The sequence below is a fragment of the Giraffa tippelskirchi genome, chromosome 14 (genome assembly GCF_054371585.1).
Source record: "Giraffa tippelskirchi isolate mGirTip1 chromosome 14, T2T-mGirTip1v1.2.pri, whole genome shotgun sequence".
NCBI classification, from domain to species: Eukaryota; Metazoa; Chordata; class Mammalia; order Artiodactyla; family Giraffidae; genus Giraffa; species Giraffa tippelskirchi.
In genome coordinates, this window is record NC_137288.1 from 69,015,513 (window position 1) to 69,032,791 (window position 17,279).

Sequence of the window (17,279 nt, forward strand, 5' to 3'; positions counted from 1 at the left end):
TTTGGGGAGTACAGTTCTTGAAACCATTCAAACACTTTATGCTGTGCTTTCAACTCTTAGAAGAAAGGAATTGGAGAAGGGGCAAGAAAGTATTTTGAAGAAAGGAATTGGAGAAGGGGCAAGAAAGTATTTTAAGTACACAAAGATTCTAAATTTAAGAAAGCTAGGATTTACTACAGCAGGTAGGGACGTTATGAAATTCCATACATTGTAACATGTAGTGTATCAAGATTTCATAAGCAAGGCGTTGTATCCATTTCAATGCACGTCATGTTTTCACATGCATATTAATAAAGGCCCACCTTTGAGAGAAGAAAAAAAGGCCTCGTTTCAAATGAAATAAAGCCCAAGTAAAGTTGAAACTCAACCCACAGGGTACTGGCACTGTTTTCAGGCTGAAAAAAGATGAGTTTCAATTTCATCCTCTTGTAACATTGATAAATGTGATCCAGTGGTTTGCAGAATTTGCAGATTACATAGGTCTTTCTAAACACGTGTAAATATGTATCCCAATCTTTGTGCAACTCCAAACAACGTGCAGTTGGCAGTTAAAGACCAACAACTCTTCTGTGAGACAATCATTTGGTTCATTTACATGAAAAGTCTTAAATAGCAAAAATGCTCCTTCCAATTTACATCAGACAATGACCCCGTAACAGAGAACAATGGCTTCCTCCATGGAAGTTAATGCAGAGGAGAGACACACTGAGGTTTAGAAAACAAAACTTTTCAGCACGCTTTGCAAATATTAACCGATATTTAAAATAAAGCACAGAAAAGCTTCCTGTGCTGCGAGTCTGCACGGCTCCTGGAGAAATACTAGTATCTTCAGAATGAGATTAAACAGGAGTGAGCCTTTCTAAGAGGTTATGGTGGCAGTTTTCAGATCCTTCCATTTTGTCCTATTTCCAGGGTAAGCACAGTGCACTTGATTTGGGGCTTCCTCACGTTGAAAAAAAAAAAACAACACAAAAAAACCTTTCAACCCAGTGCATTTCTGTGAGCCATGTAGGAACCAGGACCCAGGGCTGGATAAACAGCATACCTGATCTGGTGGTAATATATTGTCCCCATCTCGAACGTGTTAAGGATTATACACCTTTGTGGTCTTTACATGGGGCTTATGTATGTATCTTTTTGCGTTCTGGAGGCTGTGACCACCTGCTGTAGGTACACTATATGCTTGTTACATTTGTACACATCTCCCTTCTTGAATTTAAAGACCCAGCTATTACATCTTGTTTACTCAATATCATTCCCCCATTAAAAAAAAAAAAAAAAGACTACATGAACCGAACATGCCATGTTTCAATCTGGCCCCAGTGGCTTTTTCTCTGAAAAGCAAAACGTGTGTCTTTTACACCAGGGCTTTCTCCCCACCCCAGGGGGTGTCTTCCATCCTTTTGTGGCTCAGTTTAAGGCGAAAAGGGCTCCAAACCACTAACTACCTAGGAGAGAGCCCCCTTCTCCCACCTCCAGGGAGAATTTCAGATGTAATGCATCTGAAGACAGCGTGCTCTCTTCTGACTTCTTTGCCACCATTGCGAGGATCACAAAACACCAGCGCCTTGGCTTCAAGATCTTTTTGCAACCATCTTTGGCGAGGCCTTGCTTCCTTCCACTCGAGTAAGTTGCGGCTTGGGGCCGTGGAGAGGACCGGGCGAGAGGCTGCGATGTCGTTGGAGGCAGCCGCGGCCCTGCCCGCAGCCCCGCACCACCAGCACCACGACCACCACGACCACCGGCCCTGCCCTCGGCCCCGGGCGAAGGAGCGGCGGCCGCAGACGGGCGGGTCGGCGGGGCTCGGCTGCCTTGCGCCGAGCCGGCACCGGCCGGGCGCCCGCGGGCTGCGGGGCTTCGCATGTCGCCTCCTTCTCCCCGAGCCTCCCTGCCCCCCCCACCGGCCGCCCCCTCCCCCTCGCCCGCGCTCCCTTTTGTTCGCTCTCCGCTCGGGCCGAGCCTCCGCCGCCGCCCCGCCGCCCGGGGCCCGCACCCCCGTCGTAGGCCCCGGCGTGGCCGCCCCGCCACCGCCGCCGCCGCCGCCGCCGCCGCGCGGCCTAGAGCGCGGCGCCCGGGGAGGCGCGCGGGGCCCGGGCCGGGCGCACGGCGAGGCCGCGCGGCGGCGGCGGCGGGGCGGCGGCATCGGCGGCGGCACCGGCGGGCGAGGCCGCCCCGCCGCTCACGCGCAGCCCGGCCGCGGCGGCGGGGATGCGACGACACGCCCGTGGCATGGAAGCAGCAGCAGCAGCAGCAGCCGCCGGCGGCGCCGCGCGGAACAAAGGTCATCCGAGCTGCGGCCCAGACGCCCGGGCTTGACCGCTGCGAGGGCCGACCCCGGGCCGGGGGTGGGTGTGCGCCCCGGAGCGCGGGGCGCGCAGGGCCGCGGAGGAAGCGGGGCGCGCGCGGGCGGGAGGGCGGGCGGCTCCCCCCGGGGGGCGAGGCTGGGGCGCCGGCCCCTCGTGCCCGGGGCCTTGGCGATCGCGGGCCGGCGCGTGTGGCTCTGGTCCCTGGGCCTGATCGCCGCGGCCTGCCCCACGGCCGGCCTCGGAGACCGCCGGCCTTCGCGCCCCGCCGGCCTCCTCGGGGGGGTGGGGGTTAGGGGGGCCCCCGAGGCCCCGCCGGTTTGGCTAGGCCCCGCCGGTTCCGAGAGGGGGGCCACGTGAGCGCCGCCTCCTCCCCGCTCCAGTGCCGGCGGTGCGCAGCGCATTTTTTAAAAGGCCTCTGTGCCCCCTCGGTCCCTGGGTCTGCCCCCCGCACCCCCCACCCCAGACATCCCTAGGCTTTTTGTTCCTTTTTTTTGGGGGCCCGAGGTGAAGGGATGTGGACCCCCCCCCCCAGGTGCTTGAAAGGAGAGAAGGTCGGAGGAGGAGGAGACTGGGGGGGCCCGTGGTGCCGGTGCTGGCGGTGACAGGGCTGGGAGGGCGAGGAGAGGGCCGGGAGGAGGGGGCTGGGGGGACAGGCGGAGAGCAGCCTGGTCAACAAGCCCGCACCACCCTGCCAGGGGGCCCAGGCCGGCTCCCGCCGCCAGGGCGGGCAGGGGGAGCAGACACACACGTAGATGGCTCTTTCTTGGGGGGCTCGTGGTCAGCCACCAAGCCAGAGCGCACACACTTGACACACACGTACACAAAGATCTGAGCCAGGTTGAGGGAGGTAAGTGCGGGAAGGAGCCAGGTGCGGGCCGCAGGGCTCCGCGGTGGGCTCGGGCGGAGGCGAGGGGTGGGTCCGAGGGCTCTAGGGTGCTGGAGAGGTGAGCCTCTCCAAGGCTATGCGCTCGCGCGGCGTGTTGGGGACGGCGGGGGGACACACGAGGACCCTCCCCTCCTCGCCAGGGCCTGAAGCGGGGCAGCCACCCCCAGCGAGATGCCCCCCTGTGCTGCTGATTTTCAGGGACTTGTTGGCAACTCAGCGAGGGTTGCCATAGCTTTTTTATGTAGGGTGACCAGAACCGGCTGAAACTGGTTTGAGGCAGATCAGCTCCTGAACACAATGCAGTCCCTGAGCTCCTACAGTGGGATAGCAGCTTCCTCCCTTCATGGCAGCCAAAAGCCGAGGCGCTTGCAGGAAGGGACCGTCCCAACACACTATGTGAATGCACACTTAGACAGCACACAGCACGGGTACGTGACTAACGGAGCCCTAGAAGATTCTGTGTAGAGAAGATGGGGGAAAATGTGCAGGTTTGCAAGCTTGAGATGACTTGGGCTTTTCCTGCCTTTTTCTTTTGCTTAAGGGATGGACAAGGAGCTGAGATTTATGGCCCTTCCTCAAGACAAAAAACGTGCCTTGGTAGGGTGGGGACCCTGGGTTTCTGCAGTTCTCTTCTCTCTCTCTCGCTCTGCGTTTTCAACAAAACCAAACCCAAACGAACCGATGGCTTTGTAATGGTCGTTTGTTTGTTGCTGGAGAATGCTACTTTGCATGCTTTTCTTCTCTTGCAGGGTATGTTCCGTTTTGTGCTTTTTGTTTTAGAAGCTACTAAAGGGTGTTGGGGATACGTCTGGCTGTTTTGAAGGCCAAAAGGTAACACTATTGTTCTAGGAAATGAGCATAAATGCATTCCAGTGATGCTGCAAGGCATACATGCTGTCTTTTTTTTCCTTGTAGGCCTGTTGACTGGGGCTGCCTTTAACCCTTTCATATTTGCAGAGAATGCAACCGTGTGACAGTAACTGAACACTGGTCCAAAGTCTTTCCAAAAGGTCAAGGTTCACAAGGTGAGATATGATATTCTGAGCATGAATTTAAGTATTTATTTGAAGCTCCGTTCAGACACAGACTGACAGTGGCTTGAGACCCTGGAGATAATACTGGGTGGAGAGTGGAGAAGAAATACTCATAACGTTAGCCAAGTTTAATGGGATTAGAGGGACTTGTATGAGGGTGTTGCTATCAGGGCGAAATCAGAATGACTTCATTATACCGCATGTGGCTGGTCATTTAGAAGAGGCAGGCCTGAAAAGAAGCAAGTTGGAGAGAATGGTAGGCGTCAGGGCCTTGTGGAGAATGCACTGTCTTACGTAAGACTGAAGCAGTACACGTGTGGCTTTTTCTCCCCGATGATTATAGAAAAAGGGGAGGACTTTGCCAAAACTCCAGGCATCCTGGCCACCTTTTAGGGATTTGAGGAGTCTGAAGGTAGATTTGCCTTTTGTTCATTCATCACCGTTCTCTTTACCTTGCTCTGTGTGTTAACCTGAAAGGCTTTTCACTCTGAGTCAAGTGGTGGAATGGCTTTTATTGATCTGGGGGGCTGTGAATGGTGAGTTTGCCATTGGATTATTTGTGGCATACATTTTAATGTGTAATACTTAACGTGGTGCCAGGCGGAGACCGGGGTAGTCTGGCTTCCTCTGTGCAAAGATGCTTGTTAACTCAAAGCTTTACAGCAGTGGATGGCAGACAATGTCCAATGCCTTACAAGATGACAGTTCGATTTCAGCTGGTATTTTTATGCATCCTCCAAAACCAAGAGTTTTTTGAGGAGGAGAGAGAAGCAGGCAGTAATGAGTGGTGGCAAAGTAAGGAACAAAGGCAGTGAGAGCTTACAGGGGAACATGAAGCATTTCGCCTTGGGGTTCCTTGTGAAAAGGACTGCAACTTCCCCAGACAGGAAACCAGCAGCGCCAGAATCCAATCCAAGATGATCTCAGCTACGGATAGAAGGAGTTTTGGCTTCTGGTTTGGTCAAAGTACAGTCAAGGGGAGCCCATGGAAGGCACAGTGGAAAACAACTGTCTCCCCTACTTTATAGAGGGTATTTTGTTCCTTTTTTGCATTCAGCAGAGCAGTCTTTTCAGAAATGCCGAGGGTCTTAGGAGAGGTTGTGTGCTGGCGGTTGGTGGGCAGAGTCTCTGCAGTGAAGGGTGTCAAGTATGCGAGGGTTTTATTGTTGAATTTTTTTTTCTCATGATTTCAGAGCATCCAGCGTGTGATGAAACTGAGGAACAACAGTACATGGTTAGCTCAGAATACTTGGTGTGGTATTTAATAGAGATAAATGTAATCTCGGACTGATAGACCAGTAAATAGCTTATGCTATGGAACAGAATTCTTTACGAATCGCTGTGTGAAAATTGGTTTTCAGTTCTACATTTTTGCCTGCCAGAGGTTGTGTGTCTGAATGTGGCCGAAATCTGCTTGCAAAGCAGATCCCAGTCCACGTTGCATGATACGCTGTTCCTGCTTTTCGGGTGCCAGCGAAAACTCAGATGGCTAATATGATAGACCTAAATTAGCTGAATACAATAAGCTGTTTTTTTAATAATTGAGTCCTTCACTCCTGTCTTTAGAAAGTCAGTGATTTTTATTTAACGCTGACAACTGACCCCCTGCTGCGACGGACCTTGAAAAGGATGTTTTAAAAAGCCCCTTTTCCTAAGGCGTAAGGCGTGGCGTGTCCCAGAATGTTCTGGTTTACTCTCTGTGGTTTTTAGCTTTGTTACTCTCCACCCCTCCCCCCCCCACCCCGGCCCCTGCAAAGGCTCCTGGAAAATAGCATGTGTTTTGTACGAAGGCCTGTCTATCCAGCTGCAGAGGGCTGTTGCAGGTCGGAGAGCTGGTTCTCCAGGGTTGCAATCAGGAGCTCATCTCCGCCGGAGGTTTGTCTCAGGTGGCCATATCGGGCCGGGCTCAGCCTGTCCTAGGCCCGGGACTCCCCGGAGGGGACCCGGAGTTTCCTGGGCTCAGGAATGTGAGCGTGGAGAAGCCAGAGCATCCCCTTTCCCAGAGAGAGCCAGGCGGGGAGCAGGGAGGCACCCAGGCGGGGGCCGCTGTCCCTGTCTCCACGCCGGCCGCACACCCGGGCCGGCCCGGCGCCCGGCGGGGTTGCCTGCGGCGGTCTCCCAGGGCCCCGGGCGCCCGTCCCTCGGGGAGGAATGTGTGCCTCTGGCTGGCTGGGGCGGGTCCACTGGAAAGCAAGTGTCGCTGGGAGGTGAACCTTGGCTTGTTCTTGTCGTTGGCCTACTTGGAGCACTTGTTCCACCTTGAAGAATGTGGGGCCCCGGGTTTCTAGAACTCTCGGCCTCCTGCTTTAGGAGAACTCGTGTTCCCCCTCCTGTGTGCTTTTGCTCTCTCGTCGCAAGGAGATTCCCCCACCCCCTCCCGCCTTGACTCCTTTTTGAAGGAAGGAGGAAGGCGGCGGCTGACATGTGGACGGAATTTTCTGCTACCTTCCAGGGATGAGTTAGAACTTGAGGATTTGTTCGGGGAGACCCCCGACCTCCCCCGTGTTTCTCCCCTTGAAATGCGTTCCTGGATTCCGCTGTGGGGTGCCGGCGGTCTCCCCGTTGCTTTTGAGCGACCTTTCCCATATTCTTGGTTGGACCGCACTTAGCTGTTCACAGCTGGAGCCGAGGTTGCCAGCGCAGGGGCTGCAGGAAGATCTGGGGACGATTTGGGGTTGGTTCCCCCCCCCCATTCCCTTAACATCTCTTCCTCATCAGTGCACTACAGTAGCAACACAATAATAACAAACACAACTGGCAAACGGGAAGGAAATATGCGGCCCCACGGACCCGCCAGGCTTGTCCCTCCACGGGGTTTCCCAGGTGAGAATACTGGGGTGGACTGCCATTATCAGTCTCCGGGATCTTCCTGACCCAGGGATCGAACCCGCGTCTCCTGCTCTGGCAGGCAAGTGCTTTACCACTCAGCCACCAGGGAAGCCCCAAGGAAATCCATACCTTTGTGTTCATTACAGAGGCATTACCCCAAGGGGTATTGTGGGTATGGGTTCCAGACCACCGCAATAAAGGGATCATGGCAGTGAAGCAAGTCGCTCGAATTTTTTTTGGTTTCTCGGTATATATAAAAGTTACGTTTACACGGTAGTCTGTTACGTGTGCAATAGCATTATGTCTAGAAACACTATATCAAAAATACTTTATTGCTGAAGAAGATGTTAGATATCATCTGATAATGCACAGTTACCACAAAGCTTCAATTTTTTTAAAAACCCGGTGCCTGTGAAGGGCAGTAAGGCAAAGGGCAGTCAGAGGACATATGCCCGTATTTGGTGTACGATCTCTTAAGTATGTCATGGTTAAGTGATTAACCTTTTCTTTACGTACAGTGAAATTTACCCCGCGGTGTGCAGTCTTAAGGGTTTTGACAAGTGCGTGGCACCGTGTTTGCCCGACCGTTACCTACAGGGACTCGTTCAATCTCCTGAAACCTTCCCACCTGCTGAACCTTTGTGGTCAGACTCTCCTCTCCATTCCATACTTGGTTCTTTTACTGCTGAGTTGTATAGACCTCTGTATGGATGTACTGTGGTTTGTTTCTCTGTTCTTCCGTTGAAAGACATGAGGGTTGTTTCCAGTTTTTTTTTCTTTTTTTTTAAATCCTGTTCGCAGAATAAAGTGGCTATAAAAATTTGCATACGGGTTTTTGCCTGGACGTAAGTTTTTATGCCTGTTTGGTACGGACTGAGGAGTGGGATGGCTGGGTCATGGTGAGTAGATAAGAATTCAAAGGTAGGATGAAAGTAAATTCAGGTGGCCGTAGCTCACGAAAAGATCTAGCCTCATCAGCTGCAGTTAAGACTTCCCAAGTACATTTTTAGTAGCAAATGCTATCCGAAGACGCTTGAGAGATGTTCATGATAATAGACCACTCACTAACAGGATGACAGGCTTTATAACCCGGAACGAATCGGAATTAGCCAAAAGTGGAAACCAGAACCTGCAAGTGGTAAACTAGCCTTTATTTCCCGCAGCAGTCGTTCCTGACCGCTTCAGAACCGTTCAGCAGTTTAATTTTTACATGTGTCTTCAGGTTCCGTAAAACACCAGCCAGTAACAGAATCGAAATTTTGGAAAGGGGTACGAAATCTTAGCTGCGTCAAGAACTTATCGTTAATTATAATTTGATTTCTTGACTTTCAAAATATTGGTGTTATTTTAATATTTGAAGTTATTTTTCAGCTTTTATGTCTTTTAAAGAGGTGAAAATGTGTAAGTAATCTCAAAGCCATGAAGTGAAGAGATCTTGGAAGCAGATTTTTTTGTATTTTTTAGCGGATAAAGTAGCGTTCAAGATCAGGAAGGACAAGTGGACTGAGATCCCAGTGATGAAGAACAGGGGAAGGGAGCCTGAGACGTGGGCATCAGCATTAATTTTGGGGGTTGTTTCATCCATGGAGCAGATGCGGCGTGTTTCCTAAGTCCCGGACGTTGTGCTAGGCACTGGGAGGACCGGGGGCAAAAGAATCCAGAGAGGAAAAGCTAGTGGGAAGTAGCCCACGGGTGCTATGATAGGAATGCGAATGGGCCACCTAGTGCCAAGTTTGGAGGGCGGAGCCCTGGACGAGGTGGCTTCTGAGCCGAAAAAGCCAGTGAGAATATGTCAGGGAGGCAGCGACCTGGAGGGCGAGCAGGGTAGCCCGTGGGACCGCGTGTGGAAAGGCCCTGGGGGAGCTTGGTGTGGCAGGTGGGGCTGGGAGAGCCGGGGGCGGGCAGAGGGGGAGAAGCGGGAGATGGCCGGGCTTCTGAAGGCTGTTCTGCACCGTCCACTCCAGGGTGGGCTTCCTTGTGGAGGCAGCAGGGGCAGAGAAAAGACTTAATGACAGAGAACCCAGGGCAGCCCCCTGAGGGTGGAATGGAGGCTCTTTGGGGTCCAGTGGGGGCCCCAGGGCAGCCCTCAAGGAGCGGGGAGGAGGGCTCCATCCAAGGCACTGCCATGGCGATGGAGTGGTAGGTGGTGACCGCTTCAGGGGGCCTGTGCGTGCGTGCGTGCGTGCGCCCGCGTGTGCTGTGTGTGTGTGTGTGTGTGCATGCGCTCTGGTCTCCAGTTAGATATGGGGCCTGATAGAGGGGGAGGATGCCTGTGTGTGTAGGGGGCAGTGCGGGGTGGATGCTCTCTGAAGTTATTTGTCAGAGGTTGCTTCTGTCTCAGATTCTGAATTCAGGAAGCAGGAAAAGATTTGGGAGGTGGAGCTGCTGGTAGAATGAGTTCAAGTTCGGGTTGTGTTGCCCATGGGGTGTCCTTTGCCTTCTGGATCCATGTGAGCTGGCAGTCTAGATTGGGAGCAGTTAGTATAGAACAGAGATGATAGAGGAAAGATATGAGAAGGTGTCTGTTTGGATTGCCATAAGATAATGGTTTATACAGTAAAAAGTAAAACGCATCAATGAAGGGGAGGTAGGGACTGAAGAACTTGATGCGTGCTTCAGAAAGTTGGAGGGCAGACTGGATCCTGCAGGGCAGACCGTGATGTCAGTAGCTTAACCACCTGCGTGGTGGCCTTTATGTCGATTTAAGACTGAGAAAATGAGACGAGCTGAACGCCGTTACCCGCCCCCCCACCCCATAGTACACGTCAGGAAACTCAGGCAAAGATTGTGGCCAAGGTCCGCCCGCTCAGAAACGGGGTGCAGGCAGAACTGGAAGCCTGCCCCTCATGTCCGGCTCTTCTGCCTTGTTGTGGGAGGAGCAGGACCAGGGGACCAGGGGAAATCATGGAAGGTGCTCGGGGTTGGGCGGGCCTATTGCCGACAGGGAAGGGGAGCAGGCGTCATGGAGAAGTCATGGAGAAGTCGGAGGATCAGCTCAGCGCCTTTGTCATTCGCCAGGTTTTCCTGACTTCAGTCATCACGGAGAGAGGAGAGTCTGTGTCTACAGCAGAGAGGCCCGGTGCTAGAAATAGCGTACTGGGAAGACCTAAGCGTTCCCTTTACTGGGCCCTGGGGTGAGGGACAAATTGGGAGAAGGAACGAGGAGGTGTTTTTGTTTTTTTTAATTCTTCGAAAAGGATAAGAAAATCAGCGTAAATTGAAAGTGGTGTGGAGAAAAATCTTTTGTCCTCACAAATAAACACGATTTAAGGAATTCTTTGAATGCTCATCTACAGACAGGAAGTTCTCAATTCCGTCTGTCTGAGAATGAGGGGCAGAGTGAATCCTCCTTCATCTACATCTGGAGACTGAGACAAGCGGTGTGTCTAGACACACCCGGAGGGGCCCGCCTTAGCCGTCCTGCATATTCCCCGCCGGGTATCCCCTAGTCGATGGTCGTGAGGGCAGGTTTTGTTCTCAGTCAGGTATTACTCCATCTGTGCATAATTAGAGGTTCTGAGCGTCCTGAAGGATTCATAGAGACCTAAAGGTGAAGTCAAGGTGCTGTAGTTCTTGAGTGTCTGTCTTCTCAAGGCAGCCTTGCCTTTCAGGGAACCAAATTCCTGCTGACTCATGGGGTCTAGTGATGGGTGGTGATTTTGGTCATTTTCTTCTGTGAGGAACAGATTCTTTCTAGGTATCTGAACAGTAAGAATTTTTCAAAAACGTCCAGGTTAGAAAATTCACAGCTCTGTGTTAAAAATAAACAGTTACATAGCCGGAAATACATTAAACATTTATAGTTATCTTCTCATTTTCCGCAGTGAGCCCAAACTGGGGTGGAGGTGGGGTTCAGCAGGTAGTTAACAGCACATTTGACACCAGAACCCAGTCACTGCCCTACAGACTCCTAGCCCAAGGCTGTTTTGCCATCATTATTTCTTTCTGCACTCCAAAATTAATTTTGATGGTATAGAAGCCAGCTTTTATTTATAGTCCTCATATCACGTGAACCTTAAAGCCTGACTTACTGAAATGAAGCTCTCACAGGTACCCATCGATGAGCTGGTCCTTCACAGTTTTGCTGATATGACAAGAGTTGGGGAGGTAGTTTGAGGTCTCTAGCTTGAGACTCGGAGAAGGCAATGGCACCCCACTCCAGTACTCTTGCCTGGAAAATCCCATGGACGGAGGAGCCTGGTAGGCTACAGTCCATGGGGTCGCTAAAAGTCGGACACGACTGAGCGACTTCACTTTCACTTTTCCCTTTCATGCACTGGAGAAGGAAATGGCAACCCACTCCAGTATTCTTGCCTGGAGAATCCCAGGGACGACGGAGCCTGGTGGGCTGCCGTCTGTGGGGTCACACAGAGTCGGACACGACTGAAGCGACTTAGCAGCAGCAGCAGCAGCAGCAGCTTGAGACTTGATTATGCCTGCCTGTGTGCCAAATCATTTCAGTCGGGTCCGACTCTTTGGGACCACGTGGACTGTAGCCCACCAGGCTCCTCGGTCCATGGGATTCTCCAGGCACATTCTTGCTGGAGTGAGTTGCCACACCCTCCTCCAGGTGATCTTCCCGACCCAGGGATCGAACCCGTGGGGTAACTTAACATCTCCTGCACTGGCAGGCGGGTTTCTTACCACTAGCGCCACCTGGACAAGCCCCCTCAGCGAGTTAACTTAAATTCGAAACCATACTTCTCTCGAGGGTTGTTTAGAAGACTAAAGGCATGTGAAGTGCCTAGCGGAGTGCCTGGTGCTCCGTGAGTCCTCCCTAAAATCTTAGCTGTCCTGTATTCCTGAGCTTCCTGTTTCAGGGGAAGGACCTCAGCCCCGACATCTTTTCTGTCTCCGCGGTGTTTCTCCTGTTCTATCTTTTACCTCCTTTATCGGTAGTGATTTTTGTTTTGAGATGTGGGGCATGAAGGCATACACAGTGTTTCCTGCCTGGTCTGCAGGATTTGAGTTGCAGCTGCCCTTGATCTGATGGAAAGCGAGGGACATCTCAGCAAGAATCCTTGCTCTTACTTGGCCACACTTAACATTTGTAGCTGGAAGATCTTGAACGAATTTTGTAGTTACAGTCTTAACACTTCAACTGTCTTTGTTCCCAAATAAATTCAGCCCAGTCAGCGAGGGGCTAGCATCTGGGTTGTCTGTCTGTCGGTGTAATTTTTGTCAACCCGAGTTTCAGAACAAATAAAAGTTGATCGTGAAGCTGTGGCTGGATAGCTCAGGCCTCTATTCCGTCCGTCTCCCCAGCACTTTGCTGCCCATGTTTGCTTGACAGTGACCAGATAGTCGTGTCTCACACACTGGACTTTGGAGGCGATGGAAGATGGAGTGGAGGAGGGGTCCTGGGGACCTCGCTGTCTAGAACGGCCCTGTCCTGGTTGGCCGACTCCCGCCACATACGGCTTCTGAGCACTTGCTGTGTGGCTAGTCCTATTTTGGGGGCTTCCCTGGTGGCTCAGTCAGTAAAGAATCTGCCTGCCATGGAGGAGACCTGGCTTCAATCCCTGGGTCGGGAGGATCCCCTGGAGAAGGGAATGGCAGCCCACTCCAATATTCTTGCCCTGAAAATCACATGGACAGAGGAGCCTGGCAGGCTGCAGTCCTTGGGGCTGCAAGAGTCGGACACGACTTAGGGACTGAACCACCACCAGTCCTCATTGAGGTGAGCTGTAAGCATAAAATACACACAGGGGTTTAGATAACAAAGAGGAATGTAAAATGTTTCATTAATAGCTTTTTAATATAGACTTTATGTTGAAAGAATATTTTGGTTGAATAAAACTTATTACTAAAATGTATTTCACACTATCCCCACCCCACCTTTTCTTTTAAAGATAGAGGAACTTCCCTGGCAGTTCACTGGTTTAAGACTCGGAGTTTCCACCACAGGGGCTATGGGTTTGATCCCTCACGGGGGAACTAGGATCCCGCATGCCAAGTGGCAAATAAATAAAAAATGCCAAAAAAAAAGTAGAAAACTTCCAACTGTATATGTGGTTTTCGTTCTGTTTCTGTCTGATGGTGCTGGTCTGGATTGTTGGATGGACGCCTAAGTAAGTTTTACAGTGAAACTTCTCTGGTGCCCCTCAGTGTTCATATTTACTGATGTTGAGTCCTTCTGTCGGTTGAGGAAGATAGGGTGAGAACTACGATAGGGTCTCCTTGTTAGAGAAGCTCATTCTTCCCTGGTTTGCGCTGCCTTTCTCTCCCAGGTATCCTAATTCATCCCTAGATTGCGGGATTTAGACATCCGTGCCACACTGGTGTCCAATGGCAAACGGAAAGGAAGCCTGCAATTTGCTGCAGGCTTACTGTGTGCTGGATGCTTTATACGGACTGTCCCGCAAAAGGTGTAATTAACATCCCCGGTGAGACTTAGAGACTGTAAGAGGCTGACCGAAGCTGGCAGCGCTGGTTGAGAGGCTGAGCCCGGGCTTGGAGCAGGGTCTGGCTCGCTCTGCATTGCTTCCCTGCCTTCCCCACCTGCTGGTGCTGTCCTGTGCTCCCCACACCCCCAGGCCCCTCTTGGGTGCCCTTACTGTGCAGGCAGGACCAGTGGCATGCAGATCACCCCGAGGATCTTGGTAAAATGCAGATAATGATTCGCTAGGGCTGGTATGGGCCTAGGATCCTGCATTTCTGCCCAGCTCCCCGGTGATGGCGGTCTGCTGGTCCGTGGACCTCACTGAGTCTCAGGGGTCTGTAGGGTGCCCCTTGGTTTCAGATCCGCTGTCTCTGCTTCTGAGTCATCTGATGCTCCAAGCCTTGCCCAACTGCGGGAACTCACCGTTGCTTTGCATGTGATGGCAGTGAGGGCATTTGGGGTCAGCCCTCATTGTTGGGTCATGGATGCCCAGGCTGGCATGAGCACTGGTTTCTGGGTATACAGGATCTGCCTGGGTACTCAGTGTATTCTCGTTCCCACATAGCCTGCGTTACTGAAGCTTCACTACCTTGACCCCTTGACTGATGAGACAGAGAGAGCTTTACTGTCAGGATGAGGTCCGGGAGATACATGGCAGGGGTCCCTGTTTGGAGTCACTGTGATGAACAGCGTCAGGTCTTCAGTCATCATGTAAGAGTAACTGCAGGGCTTCCCTGGGGGCTCAGTGCTAAAGAAGCCTCCTGCCAGCGCAGCTTCCATCCCTGGGTTGGGAAGATCCCCTGGAGCAGGAAATGGCAGCCCACTGCAGCATTCCTGCCTGGGAAGTCCGACGGACAGAGGAGCCCGGTGGGCTACAGTCCATGGGGTCACAAAGAGTCAGACACGACTTAGTGACTAAATAACAGCACAGACAGGAATAACCGTGCCACGTTTGATTCAGAGACTTGGGATCTGATGGGAGGTGAGGACTCGGAGCTGTTAGCGGCCGCTGTTTCTGCATCCACCCCTGACAGGGAGTCTGGTGACTTGTGACTTTCCCTTAGGATGGGAGCCCTAATGAGCCTCCTCACAGGGTGGTGATGAAGAATGGCTAATCAGCACCACCTGCTTGTCTAGTGCCCACGAAGGCAAACGCTCCAAGGCCTTGGATCCAGATGTCTTGGGGAAGCTCAATCCCAGGCCTCCTGAGCCAAAGGAGAAATTGAGTTCCAGGAAGGAATTTGGCGAATTACGCGTTTGAACTGTAAGAGACCACAGAACTGTAGTTGGCATGTTTTAAAATTTGGAAATGGATTAAATTAGTTGTAAGGATAAAATGGTGTCTGTTACATGAGATACTTGCGCTTCCCTGATAGCTCAGTTGGTAAAGAATCCGCCTGCAACGCAGGAGACCCTGGTTCAATTCCTGGGTGGGGAAGATCCGCTGGAGAAGGAATGGCTACCGACTCCAGTATTCCTGGGTTTCCCTGGTGGCTCAGTAGGTAAAGAACCCGCCTGCAATGCGGCAGACCTGGGTTTGATCCCTGGGTTGGGAAGATCCCCTGGAGGACGGAAAGGTTACTCACTCCAATATTCTGGCCTGGAGAATTCCATGGACTGACTGTTTAGTCCAAGGGACCGCAAAGAGTCGGACACAACTGAGCTACGTTCACGCTCACTGTCACGTGAGATACCTTGCCATCCTCATCTCTCTACAAGAAAGCCTCCCACTGCACAGAAACCCTAGTTGAGTTACAGATCTTACTGGACATTTGGAGTCTGAGAGTGCTACGATACGTGAATCCAGCACGTTGCATACGGTTTATTACTTGTTGGTTAAATCCGTCAGCTCACGGTTTTGTACTGAGTCCCTGTCTGGGGTGGCGAGAGTGTGTGTCCTGGGTGTGTCAGCTGTGGCCTCACATTACCGTGAGGGGAGCAGGGACAAGACTGGGCATTCAGGACGGGTGCGGCTATGGGGCCAGCGCTGGAGAAAAGGGTTGGAACCGTGGGTGTTCATCTGAGTTGGGGATGAGTTCAGGATGAGGTGGGGTGGTAAGTCAGAGGTCTTCCTGGAGCCTGCCAAGAGTCAGGGCCAAAGACTAGGTGGGCGGATGTGCAGAGAACATCAGAAGGCAAAGCACAGGTGGCCGGTGCCCAGTCCAGTGAGTCTGGCCAGAACCAGCAGAGCTGGCACGCAGACCGATGGGTGTGTGAGAACGCACGGGGGACTTCCCCGGGGGTCCAGGGGTTAAGAATCCACCTTCCAGTGCAGGGGCACGGGTTCGATCCCTAGTCAGGGAAGCAGGAGAGTCCCACATACCTCTAGATGAGGCCAAGTTTTTTTTAAGAAAGTAAAAAAATACAGGACTGCAGGAATTGGGAGACATGCACAATCTCTGCTTGTAGGAGAGCCCTTTGGATGAGCTTTGCCATGGTTCATTATTGTCAGAAAATCGCTTACCTGTAAGTGAACTGAATTTGTGTACTTACTTTTTTGACACTTATTTTCTGGTACACTCATTTGGCTTCTAAAGGTAGAGACAGGAGGAAATGTGCTAATGGAGAAACGTTGTGTGGAAGTTGCTGCTGCTACTGCTAAGTCGCTTCAGTCGTGTCCGACTCTGTGAGACCCCATGGACGGCAGCTCACCAGGCTCCACCGTCCCTAGGATTCTCCAGGCAAGAATACTGGAGTGGGTTGCCATTTCCTTCTCCAGTGCATGAAAGGGAAAAGTGAAAGTGAAGTTGCTCAGTCATGTCTGACTCGTAGCGACCCCATGGACTGTAGCCTACCACGCTCCTCCATCCATGGGATTTTCTAAGCAAGAGTACTGGAGTGGGGTGCCATTGCCTTCTCCATGTGTGTGGAAGTAGAGGTTCCAATAAAGATAAAGTTTGGGTGAAATTTTGAAAAACAGTAAGAGGGATGAAGTTTTACAGAAAAGGAAAGAAGGTCCAAGGTAGGAGATGATGAGAAAGCGTAGGACGTGGCTGGAGAAGGAAATCCACGCCAAGGACATCGGAAAGACTCCAGGCGGAGACAGGTTTTGAGGCAGGAAGTGACTCAACACAATTTGGGAGGAAGACAGCTGACGGGTGAGTCGGTCACTTTGGGAAAGTGTGTCTCTTTGGAGCCACTTTGGGTTTCTGAGTCGTTAGGACTCACAGCAACCCTGACAAGCTGGAGGCCTTAACCCACGTCAGGCCCGAGGCACTTGTAGCCCCGAGAGGGATCAGACAAGCGAAGCCGAGAGGCCGGTGTCGGAGTTGGCGTTCATACCCTGGTCTTCTGGGCTGGACGGCTGTAGCCTCCATGTTCTTCAGTTCAGCAGCCAAGGTGTATGAGCTCTTGAGTGTAGAGAGTCAATCTTTATTTCCTGTTTACTCAAAAATCACAAAAACAGTATGTTTAGCTATCAGAATTTGCTCCATAAACGCACAGCGCCTGCTGTGAGAAGACTGGCCGAAGGGCTGGAGGAATTGTTTAAGCCTGATTTCAGGGGCTCTCCTGGGCGTGTCGCTGTGCGTCTGAGGGTGCTCATAGGTAGGGGTGTGTGCGTCTGAGGGTGCTCATAGGTAGGGGTGGGTGTGGGTGTGGGTGTGTGTCTGAGGGTGCTCATAGGTAGGAGTGTGTGTGTGTGTGTGTGTCTGAGGGTGCTCATAGGTAGGGGTGTGTGTGGGTTTGTGTGTGTGTCTGAGGGTGCTCATAGGTAGAGGTGTGTGTGTGTGTGAGTGTGTGGGTGTGTGTCTGAGGGTGCTCATAGGTAGGGGTGTGTGTGGGTTTGTGTGTGTGTCTGAGGGTGCTCATAGGTAGGGGTGTGTGTGTGTGTGTGTGATGTG

The 17,279-nt window shown here is 52.2% G+C and overlaps 1 protein-coding gene across 41 annotated transcripts in view; it reads left to right on the plus strand.

Annotated features, from left to right (window-relative positions):
• The first annotated feature begins 966 nt into the window (after window positions 1-966).
• ZNF532 (zinc finger protein 532) overlaps window positions 967-17,279 on the plus strand; it is a 108,556-nt gene continuing 92,243 nt past the window's right edge. For 6 of the 41 annotated variants that reach the window (XR_014074958.1, XM_081562973.1, XM_081562975.1 and 3 more), the window contains exon 1: window positions 1,247-1,626. Coding sequence is in view for 5 of the 41 variants with exons in the window: in XM_081562973.1 (XP_081419099.1) it covers window positions 1,299-1,626 (328 nt within the window). In the remaining 36 variants the exon portion in view is untranslated. Of the gene's footprint in view, window positions 1,627-1,924; window positions 2,019-2,111; window positions 2,346-2,876; window positions 3,154-3,197; window positions 3,251-3,437; window positions 3,681-3,941; window positions 4,024-4,107; window positions 4,218-17,279 lie in introns of those variants that run through there. The other 35 variants (XR_014074967.1, XR_014074964.1, XM_081562985.1 and 32 more) reach the window with 26 other exon arrangements.